The sequence below is a fragment of the Corythoichthys intestinalis genome, chromosome 8, assembly GCF_030265065.1.
Source record: "Corythoichthys intestinalis isolate RoL2023-P3 chromosome 8, ASM3026506v1, whole genome shotgun sequence".
Taxonomy (NCBI): Eukaryota; Metazoa; Chordata; class Actinopteri; order Syngnathiformes; family Syngnathidae; genus Corythoichthys; species Corythoichthys intestinalis.
This window is the reverse complement of record NC_080402.1, coordinates 21,994,711-22,017,363: the sequence shown is the minus strand read 5'-3', so window position 1 is coordinate 22,017,363 and position 22,653 is coordinate 21,994,711. Positions and strand designations below refer to the sequence as shown.

At 41.4% G+C, this 22,653-nt stretch overlaps 2 protein-coding genes across 5 annotated transcripts; one reads left to right on the top strand and one right to left on the bottom strand.

Moving 5' to 3' along the window:
- The first annotated feature begins 327 nt into the window (after positions 1–327).
- Positions 328–11,821, top strand: LOC130920783 (extracellular superoxide dismutase [Cu-Zn]-like). The gene is made up of 3 exons (XM_057844244.1): positions 328–444; positions 5,167–7,905; positions 11,380–11,821. Exons 1-2 carry the CDS (start codon positions 431–433, stop codon positions 5,789–5,791), a joined length of 639 nt encoding a protein of 212 aa, XP_057700227.1. The 5' UTR covers positions 328–430; the 3' UTR covers positions 5,792–7,905; positions 11,380–11,821.
- Positions 6,714–22,028, bottom strand: LOC130920782 (coiled-coil domain-containing protein 149-like). Of its 4 annotated transcripts, none has more exons than XM_057844242.1 (13): positions 21,724–21,803; positions 21,124–21,285; positions 20,977–21,015; positions 19,584–19,691; positions 13,413–13,529; positions 13,152–13,324; positions 12,998–13,070; positions 11,767–11,851; positions 11,512–11,656; positions 11,373–11,449; positions 8,096–8,131; positions 7,973–8,020; positions 6,714–7,895 (listed from the first exon to the last, which is right to left on the bottom strand). In XM_057844242.1, the coding sequence occupies exons 2-13, from the start codon at positions 21,181–21,183 to the stop codon at positions 7,459–7,461; spliced, it is 1,398 nt and encodes a 465-aa protein (XP_057700225.1). In that variant the 5' UTR covers positions 21,184–21,285; positions 21,724–21,803; the 3' UTR covers positions 6,714–7,458. The 4 variants fall into 4 exon arrangements, with proteins under 4 accessions (XP_057700225.1, XP_057700226.1, XP_057700224.1 ...); XM_057844243.1 differs by lacking the exon at positions 21,724–21,803 and adding an exon at positions 21,612–21,712; XM_057844240.1 differs by lacking the exon at positions 21,724–21,803 and adding an exon at positions 21,820–22,028 and having other exon boundaries at positions 6,715–7,895.
- Between the last annotated feature and the right edge of the window lie 625 nt (positions 22,029–22,653).

Here is a 22,653-nt window from a genome sequence, read left to right as displayed (position 1 = left end):
ACTCAGAGATTTTTGTAACTTCTTTCCAACACTCATTTTCTGAAGATTTTTTTTTTTGTAGTTCCCCTTGTTTTTTAACGCACTATAGTTTGACTGTAGTTGTTCATGAGAACTATCACCACATAATGAATAACTTTTGGCCATCGTTTACATATTAGAAGTACAGCATACACCCGCAAGACTTAGGTCACTAACAACTAGTATGTAGAAATAAATAAGAAGACGTGTAGGCCTTAAAAAACTAATGATCTGAGCTCCACCCTCAAGAAGCGACGCCCACCGACTGACTCGCTTATTATACAACAAAGACAAACAATGCATGAAAAAGTCAAACATCTTTTTTTGCCACACGGTCCTTACAGCACCTCCCGAGTGAAAGTGCATCTTTAATAGGATCCGTTGCGTTTTTTACAGTATTGGTAAGATAACAATGCATCAGTATTGGTGAGTGCAATTACTGTATATTTTATTAACTGGTATTTAAACAATTTAGAGCGTTTTATTTAAGACAAATTGTGTGACTTCAATCCTACTTAAACAACCTGGCTTTACCTAACTTTGACTACACTGTCGATTATAGTCTGTTGCATTTTTGTTGTTTTCGTTTTCTAAAGTTATTTGGTGTTTTGGCTAAATTGAACTCAGCATGGATCACTCTGTGCAAACGTGTGCATGTCCAGCTCTTGCGTATATTTTGCGCAGAACATGCCCCAATCTATATACTGTAAGTATAATTTGAAACAAAGGAGTAGGTTTGGTCTCAACATTGGTAGGGGCGGTATAACTGCATAACCTGCATGTAACCTTTTGCTAAAAAAATGTTTGCATAGGGTGCAAATATATATTTTTTAAATGAATAATGTAGAAAATAAATAAATACATTATATATTAATGCATGTCATCAGCCAGTCAAAGAAGCGTTTTAGGGGGGGAAAATGGACCGGTGTTCTGCCAAAATCTCCTACATTGGGGAAACGTCTACATTGGTTGAATTTGACACCCAAAGTACTACCATGCGCTCTAAACTTGTTTTGTTTAGATGCATACAGGAATAATGTACTAAAAAAACTGCCTGCAGAAAATACTTAAATGTAGTTATATCAAATAAGGACGGTTTAAATACGCTACGTGACTAATGTGGTCAACTGCTTCAAAGCTCAACACAAAAAACACACAATGGTTAAAAGTATGAGAGGGTAATACATGCAAAAAGTATCTTTGAGGCAGTGAAAAAGTTCAATTTTTCCCCCCTGTCCTGTTCAGCTGTTTGACACAGAGAATGGAAGTCTAAGTGCCCGTATAGTCTGAACAGTTTCAATGTTTCACAAGGAGAGTCTGACATACCTCCATTGTGATCATTCAAAATACCTCGTTTATTATGACAAAGCAGCGAACAGGAAGGGGTTATGGGGGGACAGAAGAAAAGAAACACAAGACAAGATGGATGTCTAAGTGCCCGTATAGTCTGAACAGTTTTAATGTTTCACAATGAGAGTCTGACATACTCCCATTGTGATCATTCAAAATACCTCGTTTATTATGACAAAGCAGCGAACAGGAAGGGGTTATGGGGGGACAGAAGAAAAGAAACACAAGACAAGAAAGAAAAGAAACACAAATTACAAGAAGAAATACATTGAACGTCTAGACTAGCTACTAATATGTTGGTGCTATCTTCAGCTGGATGTATTTCCGGTTAACACCATGTGGGGGCCTGTTGACCAATGAAAGAGGGGGACGGGGGTGGTGGTGTCTATTAGCTAAGTGATTGAAAGGGGTAGAGTGTACACAAATCAGCTCTGTGATCTAGAACCCAGTAATCGTGTGAATCCTTTGTGAGTGTAAGCCCGTTGGCGACCGACCCTAACCCGCCCCATTGCCAATCCCGGCACTGGGACCCCCCACCCAAGCGTGCCCTATCACATCCCCGCACGCACCGGGCGCACGACAGCCACGCAGATGAGCAGAGACGCCACGCAGGCGCCAACCCAGGACCCCGGCTCCCACCCAGCCAGCCCAGGGAGGGGTGGTGGGTTGGGGGGGTGGGGGGGGCTTGGATTCGTCGCGTCGCCCATCCCTCCTCCCGTAGCCCAGCAAAGGAGCCATCGTCATCCCCCCGGGACCCGCGCACCCATCAACCGGCCCTCAGGGATGGCTAGAGGGGACGCACCACCAACCCCACATCACCCCCACCCCCGCCAGCCTACCCAGCCCACGAGCACCAGCCGCAGCCCCCCCACTGGCACGGCACGCCACGGGATCCCCAGTGGCCCACCAGGCCAAGGGCAGTGTCCCCCGCCGGAGCAGGCAACACCCTGCCGATGCACCGGCGCCCAGCCAGCGATCCGCGACGGAGCACAGGTTGGATATCCAGTCAGAGAAGAGCGGGGAAGGCAGAGGCGGGAGAACGCCGAGGAGTCGCCACTGGGCGGCGCAAGCTCGGAGCCCCGACCCCTCCCCACTCCAGTGGCCAGCAGCCCAGGCAGAGGGGAGGCCACGCCCCAGGAGCCACGCCATAGGGAAAAAAAAATGTTGGACCCACCTACCACCCTATTACTGTGGCTACCAGGTTACCGGCTGGAAGCCATTACCCAGCACCGTGATGGGATTGTGAGGGGAGGGTAGTGCTATGTATGCATTAAAATAGGAGAGCTTGGCTTGGGGCAGTGGGACCGCAGCATGGAATTTCTACCCAGCCGCCCGTCCCACCGCCCTCTGCCGGAGCTCTCCTGTGGAGTATGATGTATGTGGTGCATTAAAAAAGGTGCAGGGATGGCGGGGCCTGTCTTGAGGAGGTAACCGTGAGGCACCCCCCCCAACAGGTCCCAACCATCCCATAACCTTGGTGTGTGATGCATTAAAAAAAGGGGGGGGGGGGGTTGGGACTGTATGGCCCCGTCCCAACTCTCCCCGGAGAAATGTATGAGTATGTACGTGCCAGGGTGAAAGATATTTACAGTGTCTAGGTGAGAAGTGCATGAGTTAAGAGGCAGGCTCCCGCGGGCGTGGCCCCGTCCACCGGAACCACCGGCCGCAGGGCGGGAGAAGCGCCAGGGCCCCGATCAACCCCCGCCCTAGACCACCCACGGCACACCCGCAACTGCCCACCCCTCCCCCCGCCGCCCGAGCACCCACCCCGCACTCAGAGCAGGCGCTATGCCAAGCGCCGGAGACCAGGGGGCGTCCACCTCACCGGCAAGCGACAGCAAGCCCCACCCAAGGCCCCGTGGACCCCAAGAGGCCCCGTCAACGACCCCGCCAGCAGGAGGGTAGCGGCAGCCGCCACGGTCCAGAGAGGCGGACGGGGCCGGAGACAGACGAAGGGGACGAAAGCGCAACCCCCCCCACCCCACCCCCGGGCCAGGAGGGCGCGGTATGACACCAGGCAGTGAAAAGGTTCTAAATAACTAAATAAAAACAAAAATAGTGAGTACTCGCCGCTTCTAACCGATGTGCGCAAGCGCGCTGAGCATTGTGTCGGACGTTTTCGCCGCATAGTATGGAATGACCGAACACCGGCTCATTCAGCAAGTGAATAGAGGTAAATGTAAGTCTTAACAGAATGAAAATAAGTCACATAATAATGGTAGGATCAAGTCTATTATTACAGCATTTGGGAAGACAAAATTACCATAATTTTCGGACTATAAGTCGCTACTTTATTCCTTCATTTTGAATCCAGCTGCTTATAGTTCAGTGCGGCTTATTTGTTGATTTATGTGGGTTAATAGGTAACACTTTATTTGACAGCAGCGTCATTAGACTGCTATAAGACAGTCATAATTATGACACTATCATGGGCATTAATTAATGCTTATGACAGATGTCATTAAGTGTCACCCAGCAAATTATGTAAATAAATCCATTTATGTCCAGCTCAGATTTTTTACATCCATTCAAAAGTGAGATCATTTGCTGGATAACACTAAATGCTATCTGTTATAAGCATTCATTAATGCTCACGATGATTCATGTCATGTCATGATTATGATTGTTTAATGACGCCAATGTCTTGTGGCACCATTGTCAAACTAAGTGTTACCAAATACCATAACTAGCAATTAATGAAACAACTGGAATAGCAACTGAAGAAATAATTGGCACAGAACATAAATTTTGATTGTTATTTACATCTGTAGCGCTGCAATGCATTCTAGGAGGCATGTTGGACAACAACAGTGTTGGCAGCAGAGGTTGACTGTCCTCCCCGAGGGAGCAGTGATGGCCAAATGAAGCTTCTTGAAGCAATGAAGCTTTGCAGCCAATTGGTTCCAAGCTTCATGGTGGTTCATTTGGTTTTATGACAGTCTAATGATGCCGCAGTCAAATAAAGTGTTATCGGTTAATATCTTTTGGTGTAAATATTCCATAATACAGTGAGGACATCTGCGGCTTATAGTCCAGTGCGGCTTATCTATGAACAAATGCCATTTTCGCGTCAAATTTGGTGGGTGGCGGCTAATGTGCGAAAATTATGGTACAGATATAACTCAACTCATTATTATATGCAAATAAGGTTGCTTAAAAGTTGGTGGGGACAATGTGAGCATCCTGAAAAGTTGGTGGTGTTATGTCCCTACCGTCCCTATGCAAACTTACGCCCTTGATTTGAAATGTCCATGTTTATATGGAAAAAATAAACAGGAAAGTTCATGCTAAATAATTTCTAAATTCATTATAACCTGTATAAAATAGTGGAAGGAATATATTTGAGAGGGAAACATTAAAAAAACAAAAAAAACATGTGGCGATAATTTGGTTGCACAAGTGGGCACACCCTTTTTTGACGATGGATGACGAAATTCAATTACGTGAGTTGTGAGTCAGCACATGCACGTGGCTATTTAAAATGCTTATTTTTTGCCTTTTTTTTACAGCGCTGGATTGGCTTCAGCATCTGTAACAGCTTAATTTATTTTACAGTTGTTAAAACATTTTTACATAAGTAAAAGTTAACATTGTAAAAATGTTGTATAAAACACTGCCTATAAATTTAATGAGTGTTGAGATCATGGTAATTCACTTTAAATTATTTGAGGATAAGTGATGAGAAAAATGAACAAAATTAATCGCTTGGAATTGTGTTAAATTTTCTTTTTAGGATTTTGTGATATTTTGATTTCATTTTTTCATTCATTTTTTAGGCATGGTATTTTTGTCTTCCAGGTCAAAACTTATTGCGGGGGCATCACTTCTGTTTGTGCTGTCAGTCAGTCAGTGTGCCTCAGCCACAACCGACACCTTGGCTCCAGCTGAGGTCTGGCAGAACAATGGCACTCTGTATGCAGCCTGTAAAATGAAACCAAGTTCCACACTGGCTGAGGGTTTGCCCAAAGTCTATGGCCAAGTGCTTTTTAGGCAGGATTATCCTCATGGAAAGCTTAAAGTCCTTCTCCGGTTCCACGGATTCCCAAGTGAGAGGCAGCCAGAGCCCAGAGCTGTGCACATTCATCAGTATGGAGACCTGCAGCGGGGGTGTGAGACCACCGGAGGCCATTACAACCCTCGAGGCGTCCAGCATCCCAACCATCCTGGAGATTTTGGACACTTTGTGCCCCAACAGGGCAAAATCAATACAATGTTTGAGTCTGAGGCCACCCTATTTGGCAGTCTGTCTGTGCTTGGAAGAGCAGTGGTTGTTCATGAGAAGAGGGATGATTTTGGACGTGGGGGGGATGCCGGCAGTCTGTTACATGGAAATGCAGGACGCAGGCTCGGCTGTTGTGTTATCGGGATTACATCCTCCAATCTCTGGAATACATACTCCAGGCAGAATAGGCGCAGAATTTAACTTCACAATATTCCAAAATTTTCAATTATTGAATGAATGAATTAAACATTCATTTAATGGAGTATTTAAAGCTTCTGCTTAGGCATGTGCCGGTATGATAACCTTAAGCCAAAATATCCCGGTTTCACGGTATTGCAATTACAACTCTAAAATGAGTTACATTGAGATATTTGGGCTAAAAATCAAAACTTTTTTTTTTTTTTTTTACATTGAACAGGATTTTTATTTTCAAAACATACTAGTATTCGCAAATTGGAACATACTAGTACGTATAATGTTACTTTAAAAATAAATATTTTAAATAAAATTAAATGCAGTCCTTTAGGTGAGCCTAAACCCACAGCTCAACATTATTACCATCAGAACAAAAATAATAGATTTAAAAAAAAAAAATTATTAAAAAAAGCACATGTGTATGACTCGTACCATGTTTACCTTATATACACACTCTCTTTCTAAACACAGACAGTTGCCAAAGAAAAAAAAAACACTTTTTACCACCGCTAGACACACTAATAAACACGCTGGAGTTAACTCTCGTAGCTGGTGGGACATGTTCATGAGTTTTTACCAACCTTTAATTTTGTATAAATGCGAACTCATATTGGAGGTGTTGCCTCCTCTGCAGCCATCCTCCGCAAACCTGTTTTACATGTTGGTTGGCCCGGTAGGGGAGCGTTGAGCCTTGCAGCTGCAAGTGCGGGATTTCTCCCTGCATTTTTAGGACATAAAAATAGCTAATACCTTAGGGACGGTATGACGGAAAATTTTTGCGGTTTTGAAACCGTGTCATTTTTATACCACAGTATACCTTGAAACCGGTAATTGGCACGTCTACTTCTGCTACTTGCACTAGTCAAACTAGCCGACATTTAGGTTTATCAAGTTAAGTCAATCATAAAATCGACACATATCGATCCATTCCTCCCAGCATTCCTGAAGATGTGTGAAAAGTGCTTTATTTTGCAGAAATAAATACATATTCTACATAGACAAAACCTGTTTAAATTTTACAGTTAGTGCTTTCACTACACAAGGACCAGTGCTGGTAAATGAAATACAATATTGCCTCATTGTCCACAAAAGAAAATAAAAACCCCTGACCTATAGAACTAAGAGGCAAGTGTGCTAACAGCTCACCACAGTGCAACCCTGGTGTGTATCATACAGAAACATAAAAAGTGTACGTTACTCATATTTTTGTTCAGTGTTACCAGATTAATGCTTGCAAACTACAAAATCAATAGACTGGCAAGTTCACCATGAGCATTTAAATGACAATAAATAGCAAAGGTACTGCAACTATCAGTTTTGTTTCGGAGTGTTTTTTTCCCCCACTGTTTATTTTTTCCCAAGGTTTATTGAATAATTGGTCAAATTTTGTGTTATTCCCCTATGTATTAATAACTCATCTTAAATATGAAACTGTGGTCTTAATGAAACTAATTAACTGAATGCTTTGTAGCCCAATTTTAGTATAGTAGCGCTTTCTAAAATGAGAGTGCTTATCAACGGGACTCTTTGCTTTAAAGCACTGTAATTCTAAATCATTATGCGCTTCCTTAAAAAAACAAAACATTATAGGTTGAGTAAATAGCAGCCTCTAGAAGTATTCTGGAATGTACAGTGCCGGTGTGGAAGCACAACTGTTTCGTGTGAAGCTTGTATCAAACCGAACACACAAAATCGTTTGTCCCTATCGGAAGCTCTTCATCTTGCCGACTGTCCTGCTCTTTTTCAAATGGTAATGATGTGGCTGCATGTGCTGAAATATTGACGTGTTCCTCTATTATGATGCATTCCGTTTCGGCACTCTCAACACTGCCTTCGTCTTGATTGTCTCTTTTGAGGTTGGATGTCACGCACGGTCGCTCCGAGGTGTTTGACAGCAGGGGTGTATTCACGTCTACTGAAGAGGAGAGCTCACCACCTGCTTCTTCGTCATCATTTGACTGGTCATTTTCATGAAGCTCATTGCTGCTTGGCAAATTTAATTCAGGGCGAGATGATTCTTCCTCTGCTGAAGGGGGCGACGAGGGCGGCAGTTCTGCTTGAGTTTCAGTCTCTTGTATTGGCTGTTCTGAAGAACTCAGTTCCGGCTCTCCTGTTAGTAGGTGCATACAATCATAAAATAACACATGGCAAAGAAACAGATACTGTATTATGCCTAATTATGCTAACCTGCTGTGGCTGATGGTAGGGCGCTGCAAATGTTGGAATCTTTAAATTCTGTTGTGATAGAAAACAGTGTTAGGTTTTTATAATTGCATGGTAAAAAGAAAGAAATATCAGAATGAAACATACTTCCATTTATGCCCACAGAAATTTGATAAGTTAGGCCTTTGGGAGCAAAAAGCAGAGGGAAGAATTATCAGCATTATTATAAGTTATGAGAAACAACATCTACTTTTGAAAAATGTTAAGTGAGAAGTAGAATTGTCCGCTGTTATCAGCAGATAAAAACATTTTATAATGGTATCAGATAATATCGACAATGGTTTTTCATTTTCGGTTTTGGGCCAATGTGTATGTTGCCTTCATTGTGAATATAGAAGCCTTCTTCTGCCTATGCACAAGGGCTGGTCACAGCTTAGCACAGCAGTTATGCTTATTGACCATTAGATGTCTCCAAACTAAAATGCTTAGGATTTGTTATGTGTGCAGACCGTTTGCATTCATAGTGCAAAAATTAAATGAACAATCAAGTTTGAAAAATAATGAATTCTAAACTCATTGATTAGCCATAATATGTTAAGTCCACGACCGCATACATCGGTATCGGATTTTGGGAGTTTGACAATATCGGGATATCGGTCAAAGGCAGAGGTGGGTAGTACCGTGTTATATTTACTCGGTTACATCTGAGTAACTTTTTGAGAAAAATGTACTTCTTACAGTAGTTTTAACACTACTTTTTACTTATACTACAGTAGATTACTGAAGAAGAAACACTACTCTTACTCTGCTTCTTTTGGCTACACGAAAGTCGTTACATTTTTCCTCTTTATTCTACATACAGTATTGACTTTATTTTCTCCAGAAATGGCCACAGTAGCGTTACCTGTTTCACCAATGATATGTTGAGATGTCTCAACAATAGACTCATACATTCAGAGGTAACAATGTTTTTTTTTCTCCACTTGAGGGCATTCATGCTCTTTGGACGGGTAATGGGTCATAGTGTTCTGGTCTAAATTTGATCACGTTTGTGTTATCCTTTTGGCAAAATACAGTAATGCAATAGGCTCAGCAGGGATCCCCAACCGGGACAGGTACCAGTTAATGGCGCATTTGCTACCGGCCGCATAGAAATAATAAATAATTTGTTAACAACATCTACATGGCCTGTGCTTCTTAACTAATCCGAGTAGAGATTTGTGTACGTCGCCCTCTAATGGTTGACCGCCATTACTGGGGTGTTTGCACACCCAGCGTCAGTCAATGTAAACAGTAACGTTTGCTGCTGTTGGCTGTGTGTTGCGGGCGGCAACGTCTTTGGACGGCTTTTTTATGGGAAAAAGGCCACCTTCTGAGCCAGAAGAGGAGCCTACAACCAAGTCCATCCTGCACAATATGTCGGTAAAAGTTAGCAAACGAGACAACAAAAGCAAATGCACTAAGAGCATTATACCTCGTGGCGAACCGTATTGCTTAAGCAAAGAAACCTTTCACGATTGGAGAAGAACTCATTATGCCTGCGACCAAGTATATTTGCCGTCAAGTTTTAAGAGAGGCCACCGTTAAAAAAGGTTGATTCAGCCTATGTTGAGTTTTTCCTGCACCTAATACTAGCTTTTACCCCTGTCATGTTATTTTACAGTGAGGCAAATAAGTATTTAGTCAACCACTAATTGTGCAAGTTCTCCCACTTGAAAATATTAGAGAGGCCTGTAATTGGCAACATGGGTAAACCTTAACCATGAGAGTCAGAATGTGGAAAAAAAACCCAGAAAATCTCATTGTTTGATTTTTAAAGAATTTATTTGCAAATCATGGTGGAAAATATCTCCTCTACAGCAGTGATGTTTTGGGGCTATCGTCGGGCAACACCGACTTTCAACTCCCTCCACAGATTTTCTATGGCGTTGAGATCTGGAGACCCTGCCCTGGCTGTGTGTTTGGGATCATTGTCATGCTGAAAGACCCATCCACGTCTCATCTTCAATGCCCTTGCTGATGGAAGGAGATTTTCACTCAAAATCTCTCGATACATGGCCCCATTCATTCTTTCCTCTACAAAGATCAGTCGTCCTGGTCCCTTTGCAGTAAAACAGCCCCAAAGCATGATGTTTTTACACCCACGCTTCACAATGGGTATGGTGCAATTCAGTATTCTTTTTCCTCCAAACATGAGAACCTGTCTTTCTATCAAAAAGTTATATTTTGGTTTCATCTGACCATAACACATTCTCCCAGTCCTCTTCTGGATCTTCCAAATGCTCTTTAGCGAACCGCAGACGGGCCTGGACGTGTACTTTCTTCAGCAGGGGGACACGTCTGGCAGTGCAGGATTTGAGTCCCTGGCAGCGTATTGTGTTACTGATAGAACCCTTTGTTACTGTGGTCCCAGCTCTCTGTAGGTCATTCACTAGGTCCGTGTGGTTCTGGGATTTTTGCTCACCATTTTTGTTATCATTTTGACGCCACGGGGTGAGGAGGGAGTTGAAAGTCGGTGTTGCCCAACGACAGCCCAAAAACATCACTGCTCTAGAGGAGATCTGCATGGAGGAATGGGCCAAAATACCAGCAACAGTGTGTGAAAAGCTTGTGAAGAGTTACAGAAAACGTTTGACCTCCGTTATTGCCAACAAAGGGTACATAACAAAGTATTGAGATGAACTTTTGGTATTGGCCAAATACTTGTTTTCCACCATGATTTGCAAATAAATTCTTTAAAAAAATCAAACAAAGCGATTTTCTGTTTTTTTCCCCCCACATTCTGTCTCTCATGGTTGAGGTTTACCCATGTTGACAATTACAGGCCTCGTGAATATTTTCAAGTGGGAGAACTTGCACAATTAGTGGTTGACTAAATACTTATTTGCCCCACTGTATATTTTCACTGTAATTTTCTGCTACACATTGCCAGTCCGTGAAGAAAAGCCCCATATCATACCGGTCCGTGGTGCAAAAAAGGTTGGGGACCACTGGGCTATAGTACAGTATAATAGCAGTTCGTATAGATGAAGATGTGCTGAGAAAAAATATACTATTATTTTTTAAAAATCAGACATTTTAATAAGCAGTTACTTACAATGTTACTCATTACTTCAGTATTTTTTTCAACAAATACTTTTTTTATTTGTACTTGAGTAAGTTTTTGGATGACTACATTTACTTGAGTAATATTATTTACTAATAACGCTACTCTTACTTGAGTAAAATCTTTGGCCACTCTACCCACCTCTGGTTATCGGTTAAAAAGTAATTACCGGACAACTCTAAACAAGAGAGCATAACGCTTTGCGATCAGGGCTTAGCTGACGAGATAAAGGGGAATTAGAAAGAAATGCGTTCAATATTTTACTGATAGAATTCCCTTAACAATAATCAAAGATCATACATTCATTTTTGTATCTACCTGGCAGGTTCCACAACCCTGACGTCTCCAATGTTTTCAGCTTCTTCTCCAATTCTGAGACACGAGTCCCAAGAACCCTGACGACAAGGCATCTGTTAATAAACAAGTTTGCGAAATATGGAATGATAATGGTCAGTACTTGTTAATTTGTCGCTGGTGCTGAATCAACATGTTCTTCTCGTGGATGGTTTCCAGCAGAGCGGTGGCCAGAGACTTGAGGTCCGAGATTGACTGGGCGGTGACGGGAAGCGTGCACCCGCTATCATCACAAAGTAGTTCTTTCACTGGATACAAACACACCAGATATGACGGTCAAGCTTTCCCCTCACACAAACACATGTCACAGACAGAGAATTCCAAGTCATGCTGGAGTGTAGAGTGAATGACATCACACCTTGCTTGGCTGACAGCACCCCAGTTAGCGCACTGCTGTTTGGCTTTCCACAAACTTTGCTATTTTTCCTGGATTCCAGTGCACTCTGTAATGAGTTTTAATATAATATTGTAAACTGATTAGTTTGCCATTTTATGATTTTTTTTTTTTTTTATAAATAAAAAAAAAAAATTGGCTCCCCCTCCAGTCAAGACGTGTAAATTACATTTCAGCCTCAGACATAATTAAAAAAAAAAAAAAAGTATAATGTCCATATTTTCTGGCTGGTCCACCAATATTAGACAGAAAAATATATGGTCACTATGGCAACAACAGAACTATAGTGACCCTCTTTAAACAATCCACTTTACAATTAAAACGAAGTACGGTGAAGTTCTAAGAGCTGCAGCTCCGACTTTAACAAAGATGCAATTTTTTGCCATATATCGTCTTTTCGAACCCTCTTTTACATTTTATATTGCGATTACCATTTTTGAGTTTTAATGTGTTCCATATTAAAAATTCTTTTTTAATCCTGCTGACAAGAGATGCACCAAAATGAAACTACTTGGCCAAAATCGAATGAGAAAACTGAGGCCGAAAAATAAAATGAAATAACTTAAAATATATTTTTAAAAATATACTTTTTATATTTGAAGAAAAAAACAATTAAAATAATTATTACCAAGATTATTATTATTATTTTTAATGTATTATATTTTATGAAATATAACTTATTAATGCCTAGAATAACAATGAACAGAACAAAAATATTTATTTGGCACTAGTATTTCAACAATGTACAACATAAAATAGGATTAAACACAAAATGAAATGTTTAACTTTACCCACTCTAGAGTAAAAATCATGTCCAATGACAACCTGTCATTGGTTCACCGACAACCGCTTTGTACTTTATTATCATTATTTGATCATATAACTTTCATTTGTCATTCCGGACAGTAATTGTTTTAATTTTCAACCACTAAATCTTCGGTGCATCTCTACTGCTGATTTAATGCATTTCTTTGAGGATTCACGCAAATCCTCATCATGTAGAAAATGCAATCCAATGCCTATGAAACAACCTTAAAGTTGAATGCAATAAACCTGGGCAACAAATCAGTAATAGAGTTTTCTATCTCACACTGAAAAGTGTGAAGTGTGCGTTTTGTGTACAAAAACACTTAGAAAAATAATAATTGACTGGGTACAGCTAATAAAACACATGGAAAAAGTACAGTATATGTACCTTGTATTTCCCCAAATTTGTCTTGAGTAAGGTCACCTCCTCCTGAAGTTGACAAAGCCGATCATGCAAATACCTGAAGTAGTCAGAGCTCAATTACGTTTATCTCAATTTGGGGAAACTTTCACCATGCATTGTTTTTAAAACTTTAACAAACCTGTTCTCCATGCAGAGTGCATCTATATCCAGAATCCGAACATCATCATTCCCAACAATGTGGTTCATTTCCACATTGAGACGATGAGCCTTTTGCTGGAAAACGTCACGCTCAGCTCGTACATCCTGAAGCTCGTCGGTTAGAGACTTTACGTTGTTTTCCAGTACCTCATTCTATAGCCACCCCAACAAACATGCATGCATTTTGACATAGTGAGAGGTCATTTTGGTTGACAGGACATGAGTGGTTAGTTGTCCTTACCTGCTCTCTGGCTCTTTCCAACTGTCTGACCAGGTCCTCTCGCTCGTGCGCTGGGAAATGACGAGCCCCTACCTCGTCGTCTCCAAGTCTTTGTTTGGTTATGGTCATACGTAAGAGCTGTGAAACAACATAGATGTCTGAGTATGATCCATCCATTATAATTCAAACATCATTTTCCGTAATATTCGTGCATATACCACAGTATGAAACCCATGATGCATTACGTCAGTGATGGCTAACAAATCACTCAAGGGTTTAACATTTAAAACAACGTCAAAGTGGGATACCAAAATGGATGAAATTTTACTGATATTCTAGCATGGATTGCTTTTAATCAAAAATTATTTAACATGGAATCTGGAACCCCATTTTCCTCAATAAAATAAGAAAAAAATGTTATTGAAAATATTACCCTCAATGCAAATATTGAAGATGAAATGTCAGTGACTCGGATGGGTCACAGAGTATAGGTATGACGCTAGTTCAATGTGCTGAAACAAATCACTCTCGTCCATTCGTAATTTTCAGAAATTTTTTATTGTATGATCCTATCACAGACACGACCTCGTGACACAAGTCACTGTTCCTCTCCCTTTAAGCATCGCTCTCCTCCAGACTGGACTAATGGACCTTGAGTTTGACATATACAGTGAGGAGAAGTATTTGCACCTTATGTGATTTTGCAAGTTCACCCACTCAGAAAAAAGGTAGAGGTCTGAAATTTCAATCGTAGATGCATTTCCACTTATAGAAACATAATCTAAAAAAAAAAAAAAAACTAGAACTCACATTGTATGAATTTTTTAAATAATCCATTTGCAATTTACTGGGGTGCATAAGTATTTGTACCCTGAGAATCAGCAATAATAATGACACTCAAGGAGTTGTCAGTAGGGATGCAACGATACAGTTAAGTCACGGTTCGGTACGTATTTTCGATATGAGGGACACGATTTTCAATTCGATTCAATACATTTAATGCTCCGAAACAAAAAATACAAGTGTTATTTATTTGTTTGGTTTTTTAATACGGTTTTTTATTTTGCTAACAAGCAAAAACAACATTGCCATCATATAAACATGCATTTTAGTGCATAATATTTGTGTGCTTACCTTACTGATCTGAAGAAAATTTGTATAAAAGTGAGAACAACGGAGAACAATCTTTACTGTTTGTAAAGTGAGGCGGGGCACACTTTTGATTGCTACAGCTCTCTTAGCAGCTATGTTTACTACATGAGCAATACATCCTATTTGTGGTCCAAGTCCATCTGTGTTACGTACTGAATTAACAATATTTGCAGCATTATCTATAGTCATTGGTATGGATTGATTTGGCCTGCTTAACTTCCATTCAGTCGTGGCGATTTTTAATTCATCGATGTAGTACTGTATATGGATTACGCGTCCCATGATCACTCTGGGCTCATGCAACCAATGGCATGGGACTTGGGGGGATCTAACGTAGCACATCTAGGTTGCTATTTGATGATGCTGTGCGCGCGCGAGTGTTGTCGGGGCTTTTACTCAGGGCATTAAAAAAGTTAACAAACGGCACAGAAGTCCCGTCTGCTCATTACTGCACAACACCAGCATTTGACAATCGACCTTCGTAAACAGGACGAGTTTAAAGTACAGCGCTCTTAATTTGCCACTCATTGTTCATCATGTAACTGTGAGTAAGTGCTCTGTGTCCCTGGGGTTAAAGTGCCTGTGACACGAAAAAGCATGTTTATTTCAAAATACACGTGGTATTTTATGCCCCTGAATGATATGGGCCGCTTGGATGTGTGTGGAAGCGATCGCTATTTTTATTTCTTTTTTTGAATCCCGCGCCATGAAAATGAGTGACTTCCATTGCATTGAGGAGGAGGGCGCTGTGACATGTACGGTAGAAGACGTCCTCTTCACGCTACAGTGTACTGTTGTGTATGAGGACGAAGGATTCAGCTGATTTTGCGGATTAATACGTTCATTTTTCGCATCACGCCGGCCAAACGGCTGCAGAAAAATCATTCTGTATGAGGGAGAGGCATATGCGCCTTTTTGGAGTTTCAAAAGGTTCCCATTCACCGTGGATATTTACTGTGGGACCATTGGACTTACGAGGAAGTGAGTAAACATCTTGTTTTGTATTATGTCAAATACGAATACAGCGATTACAAAGTAAACACTACAAACTTCCTTTAAATGAAGGACTACTTACGTTTGATCCTTGATAGGCATGTAAAAAGCTCTCCTAATGCTCATTAGCAGCAGCACGTTAGCTGCACAACAACTCCAGCCACCCTCCTCCGGGGAACGAACTGTAAATTGCTCTCCGCCGGGCGGTTTGCCGATCCACGAAGACAGTCGACAACCGGGTCGTCATGTCAAATAATCCAGGATAGTTATGTGTGATTTTTCCGCTTCGAAGACTTTGAAACATCACTCTGTTCGGGTTAGCGTGTCAGCTAGCTGTCACGCCTTCTGGTTTGTTTACATTCTCCGAAGCCGGGGAAGGGAAATGACATATGTCCGATTTAGGTGTCATAAAATATCGTTTGGGAGGTGCGACAGTAAAGGTGAAGTCGACAGTTTTGACCATTATGGAGTAATTTTGCCATGTCGTCCTGAATAAATGCATTTTTATTATTTCATATTCCATTCAGCACAAGACTGTTATTTGTCATGACCGTGCCATTTATGTAGCAATTGGGGAAAATACTTGGATAAAAAGAATATTCTGTAAAAATATTGAAGTAAAGAGACAGAAACAATGACATTTTGCCGCTCTCTTCGTCGCGTTTTCCTCGTTGTGAATAGTTCCCCCTCGACGGGCTGACTGGTCCTTCTCAAGCCATTTATATAGCTATTGGGGAAAATACTTGGATAAAAAGAATATCCTGTAAAAATACTGAAGTAAAGAGACAGAAACAATGACATTTTGCCGCTCTCTTTGTCGCATTTTCCTCGTTGTGAATAGTTCCCTCTCGACGGGCTGACTGGTCCTTCTCAAGCCATTTATATAGCTATTGGGGAAAAATACTTGGATAAAAAGAATATCCTGTAAAAATATTGGAGTAGAGAGAGACTGAAACAATGACATTTTGCGGCTCTCTTCGTCACGTTTTCCTCGTTGTGAATATTTCCCCCTCAATGGGCTGAATAGTAAAACCGATGAGCCCAGTCTACCGCTGACGTCATCCACCTGTTGGGGATGCTAAAGCCCTATAATGGTAGGCGTGGCTAACCGGCAGATTAAAAGACTAATTTCTCGTCATCTGTGCTTTGCTAAATTGTTGTATAGACCCTACCCACGTGACGTCACAATTCCGCTCTCCTGAATGGTACCGCCCACTTGTCCGTCAAAACATAGTGTTAACCTGTTACGGCTACGTACATTTCTCCTATTTACGGCGTGTTTTTCAGCTCCTTAACATTAATAATCAAAATGGTGAAGGCGTGTGTGGCTGTTGGTTGCACTAACAGAGAAGATGGAAGGAGAGACTTGAAGTTTTACCGTATTCCGAGGGATCCAAAGAGAGCGAAATGGACGGCTGCAATTCGACGTGAAAACTGGGCACCAAAAAATCACCACAGACTATGTAGTAGTCATTTTATATCCGGTAAGATGCATTTAAGATATACTTAGAGGGTTTTGGGCTGACAAATAACCACAATTAAGATCATTGCGAGGCTAATCGCCGACGACATACGACGTAGTACGACATAGTTTCAAATTCAAGATGTTTGTGACTTCCCTTTCTTCCACCATCGTTATTTTTTGAATAATATTTAGCTGGTACCAAGTGAAAGAAACTGGCCTCGTCTACGGGGCTGACAAATAACCACAATTAAGATCATTGCTAGGCTAATCGCCGACAACATACACGTATGTATGTAGTGAGAGTGCTATCGCTAAACCATATAAACATTAAAAGCCTTAACTCCATTGACAAACGACATGAAATACACTAGACTTGACAGTGGATGTTAGCAATAACAAAAGATTTTGAATTGAAAATTTCGTAACTCACCTTTCCAAGCACAAGATAGATTCCTGCCGAATTTTCGTGGACGAGGACCTGTTTCACCCAACCAGCAACGAAGTATTTATAAGCCTCCAAGCTCTTGAAGTTTTTCAAATTTTCGTGAGAATAGGCTGATTTTGTGTGGACAAGATAATTGTAAATATCAGCGTAGCAGATGTCAGGCAGACAGGGCGAAGACAGTGGGTCGAAAAACATCGATTTGGGCATCAAATATGGATCTGGCGACTGTATAGAACGAAGCTTTTCCACATAACGCCTTTTATGCAACACATCCAGTGAGTTTACGGCATCAGAAAGCACCGGGTCTTCCATGAAATGCATTTTAAATTCCTCGATCAATTGAAAACAATGCTAATACAGAGACAAAATGACGGACAAGTGGGCGGAACCACACAGCGAGCACGTGGTTTTGTGACGTCGGTGGGTAGGGTATATCGAATCGTCTCAAAATATGATTCTAGTTCACATAATAATGCCATTTAAGACTTTTTTTCTCGTGTCATATGCTCTTTAAGCTGTCTGGTGTCAAACCGAAGCTATTCGTAGCAGCCAAGTCGGCAACAATATATCGGCGGGCATTGCTGTACATATCCGCAAAGACAGTCTTTGTCAATTATGTAAGAGTGGGAATAGCGCATCGCTAACCCAAAATGCTATCACACAAAGGATCTGTATGACGTTGAAACCGACAAGCCGCCTCCGTAAGCTTCTGTGTTTACTCACGAGCAATGGTCCTCGTGCACCACGGCTGCCACACTTCAGGCAGTTTGGGGGAGGAGTGGAGGGGGGTCTGCCAGCGGGGAGGAGCCTTCTCATAGCTTTATTTACAAGGCAAAGATGCGCCGGACATTATAGTGAGAGAGACCACAAAAAAAAGTTTGGAAAATACATTTTGGGAGCTTTTTCAATTGGATCGAATGTTTTTGCATATTGAATCGAAGAGGGTGTATCGAACGGTTCAATATAAAACCGAGTATTGTTGCATCCTTAGTAGTCAGTCTTCCTTAAAAAAGTCCACATTTACCCTTTGAGTAACCACCCACCCACCACCCGTTCGAGCTCATAATTGTCACCTGTGCACCCCACACTCAGTCATAATCCAACTGCTATCATTAGCCAGACCAGAGCTTTCGAAAGAGATCAGAAAAAAAATTGTTGAGCTCCACAAAGCTGGAAAAGGCTATGGGACAATTGGAAAGCAGCTTGGTGAGAATAAATCAACAGTTACAGCAATTGTTAGAAAATGGAAAAGGCTAAATTGGACTGATAATCTACCTCGGACTGGGGCTTCATTTAAAATCTCTCCTCGTGGGGCATCACTCATGATGAGAAATGTGAGGGCTCAGTCTACAACTACACGGCAGGAGCTGGTGAATGACCTGAACAGAGCTGGATGCACAGTTTTTAAGGCTACTGTCAGTAGAACACTACGGTGCAATGGTTTAAATCATGCACTGGTCAGAAGGCTCCCCTGTTGCCAGTACATGAACTGTACTGTATAAAGCAAAGGACGAATGGTGAAATGTATCGTCAGATTTTGAGCCACAACCTCCTTCTCTCTGTCAGAGACTCGAAGATGAGTCGTGGCTGAATCTTCCAACATGACAATGATCCGAACCACACAGCTAAGCAGGTCAAGGAGTGGCTGCGTAAAAAGCATATCAAGGTTCTGGAGTGGCCTAGCCCGTCTCCAGACCTCAATCCAATAGAAACACCTTTGGGTGAAGATGAAACTTTGTGTTTCTCAACGACAGCCCCGAAACCTGACAGATCTAGAGAAGATTTGTGTGGCGGAATAGGACAAAATCCCAGTTTCCATATGTAAAGACCTGGTGAAGAACTACAGAAGGCGTCAGACCTCTGTAATTGCAAACAAAGGCTTCTGCACTAAATATTAGCACTGATTTTCTCAGAGGTACAAATACTTATGAACCCCAGTAAAGTACAGACAAATGATTGAAAAATCATACAATGCGAGTTCCAGATTTTTATTTTTAGATTATGTCTCCATAAGTAGAAATGCAGCTATGATTGAAATTTCAGATCTCTAACAACTTTTTTTAAGTGGGTGAACTTGCAAAATCACAAGGGGTACAAATACTGCTCCTCACTGTATGCACTGAGTGTCATCACGTACCTTGTTGTCACCCTGAGCTTCGATCAGTCGCTGTTTCACCTCCTTCACCTCATCAGAGAGACGCTGGCTTTTTTCCCTCGAGTCCCTCAGTAGTTGAGCCAAATTCACCTGTGGAAGATACAACAAGCTGGTGAACAGGGGCCTCAGTCTCTCCAAGCAAACCCTAAATCAGTACTTCTCAAATGGTGGGGCGCGCCCCCCCAGGGGGGCGCAGAGCGATGCCAGGGGGGGCGCGAGTGACCTCGGGGAACATGCTTTTTTTTTTTTTTTTTGCCGTACTAGAATAAAGTGTACTTGCACATCCACTCCGTGGGTGGCAGTGGCGCTCTCATTTTCAAAGTGCGTGCAGTATTTTTGAAGTAAGCAAGAGCACACGGAAGAGACTCATGCAGAGCTGGACTCACGCAGCGACCCGCTGTCTTCTTCGGTTCTCACGTGTCCGGCCGACAAGTGCCGTTTTCGGCTTGGGATCGTCACGACCACCGCCCTCACCTACGGTTCTCCCTCGGCCGCCGAGAATGCGCTTTTTTCGGGCCGTTTGCCTTTGACTTTTAATATAGTGGGAAATGAGGAAAGACCACTGTTTACTAAGTCTAAAAATGATTATAGCGGAGAAGCCAAATCAGTTAAGATGCCACTTAAAGACATTAGACCTCAATCTCATTGATAAGCCGCTTGATTGTTTTTCAGCGAAAACGTGCCGAATATTGCCAATTGTCACAATCGTCCTGCTTTGTCAGTGTTATATCAGTAAACCAGTGAGCACTGTGGTGAATCAGCGAAAATAAAAACTTTCCTTCTGTCCAAAGACTCCCCCCCCCTTCTATTCAGTTTTGTTTTTTTTTCGGTCAAATTTTTTGGCATGTTGTCCTGAAGAGTAAATGTTTCTAATCAATTTGAATTTGTTATTATTTACTGATTTTATTACATTTTATTTTTCAGTATCAAATGGTCAAAAATGTACCTTGAGTGTATTTTTACAGTTTGGATGTGACTTTTTTTTTATTTTTTATTTTTTTTAACTTCAGGCAAATTGATGCGCGTTAAGTCTTTTCTGTTACAAGCAACACAATGTTAAAAAAGTTATACTTTATTATAAGTTGATCTATGTTACTTTTTTTCTTTAATAGAAAAAAAAGGACAGAATGTTAGGCTGAGGCGTACTTATAATAGTAATAAAGACGAATGATACTATTTACAGTGGCGGCAGAGAGTTGGGGGGGCGCGAAACATTTACGTCTTCCTTGGGGGGGCGTAACAGAAAATAATTGAGAAGCACTGCCCTAAATGAACATGGACTTGAACGCATCACAGAGCAGTGATTGAAATCCATCAAACTTCAGCAACAACATTAGTTTGTGTGTTGATGTAATCATCGGCATTAAAAACTTACTTGGTTTCGTTTTTCAGGAGGCAGCGATAGATCTCCATCCTGTTTAATTTTTTTTTTTTTTGGGGGGGGGGGGGGGTAAAAGAATGCAATTGTGTTAAAGCAAACTTCTTGGTTGGTTAATCATTATGATGTCTGTGAATATCTTACAATGAGCTCTCGATATTTCTTTTTTAGACCCTGGTGCCGCTCGCGAAGCTGGTTTGCCATCAGCTTGTACTGATCCCTCTCCTGTTGGCATGTGTCCAGCTCCTTGGATAGGATCAGCAGAGCTTCTTTCTTGCTCTCCAACTTCCGTTTACAAATCAAGAACTGTGAAGGTGTGTCATTATAAAAGACATCATTTAGTAAAATCAAGTTGAGGAGGAATGAAAGAATCAAGATATATAACATCTAGGAATCCAACGTGAACATGAATAATACTGAATAAGATTCCGATCAACCAGTGAGGATAAGGGATGAATGGATGTTCAGTTTAACAACCACTATTAAAGATACAACCTTTACCGTTTTAAAATAGGATTACCCTTTACTGATTTCCACATACAGTGACATTTGCTAGCGACTGCATCACTGCAATAAACAAACAAATAAATATCACGCGTTCAGAATAAGCAAGGTTTTACATCACACATTACTTGATAGTGCTATTGAAAAAACACTTCCTTGTGCACGTGCCCTGCAGGCAAAGGAGGGCTCCGACTTAAACTGAGAAATTCAACCGGCATTGGGTCCAAATAGGACACTTACTAAATGTCACGACATGATTTTAGTAGTTGGTTCTTTGCTATTTTTTTTTGTCACGGTCGCCTCAACGACATTGAAGAGTCCCCCCAAGTGTTTTACCTCGTTTACCATCCCCTGCCAATCGCCGCCGCTTCTCCTTGACGGATCCATCACTAACTGCGATGTGCACGAAAAAACACTGACGTCAAAATATGACAACAAATGTGTCCTTTCAACTCAAAATATTGAGCAGCGTTTTTGTGTTATCGAAACAGATTTAAAAGAAAAGGGCAGGAGCATAGATACTCAAGGATGCGAAAAGTTGGAATCGGCGGCGTTTAGTAAAAGGGTGGCCATCTTAAAGCAGTGCACTTCTCTGGCGGGCTCTTTTGCAGCGAACCTAATAAAGGCGGGTGATTTTCTCCAATAAAATAGGACTAACTCAGTGAAATCTTGACCAATTTTCATACAGTTTGGTTTATCACAAATCGTATTAATATGATTATGATTCAGGATTAATCTTGAAAACAAACAGACAAAACCCCATATATAATTACTTTTAGGTGTGCATTTAATTTAATACATCTCTGACGTTCATGAAAACACAACACGTTTGAAAATTGGTTGAAAACTAAGCAATTTATAGCTATTTCAAAGTACGCGCTACTTTGAGTAAAATGTTGTTCATCGAATGGCACTGACACAAAATGGTCGACAAATCCGTTTTCCCAGAGCGCGCATTACGCATCTATATCTATACAAAAGTGATATCTATGGAGAGGAGTTTACCAGCACCAGAGATGTTCTCGCAAACCAAGATAATACAGAATATTTTTTTTTATTTTCTGGTACTGCGGCTATGAATAGCTTTAGCACGAGTCATATGTGTCACTGTCAGGTTAATAAAGTTGCATTACATATTCAGTTTCAAATACATTTCCATCAGGGCCGTTC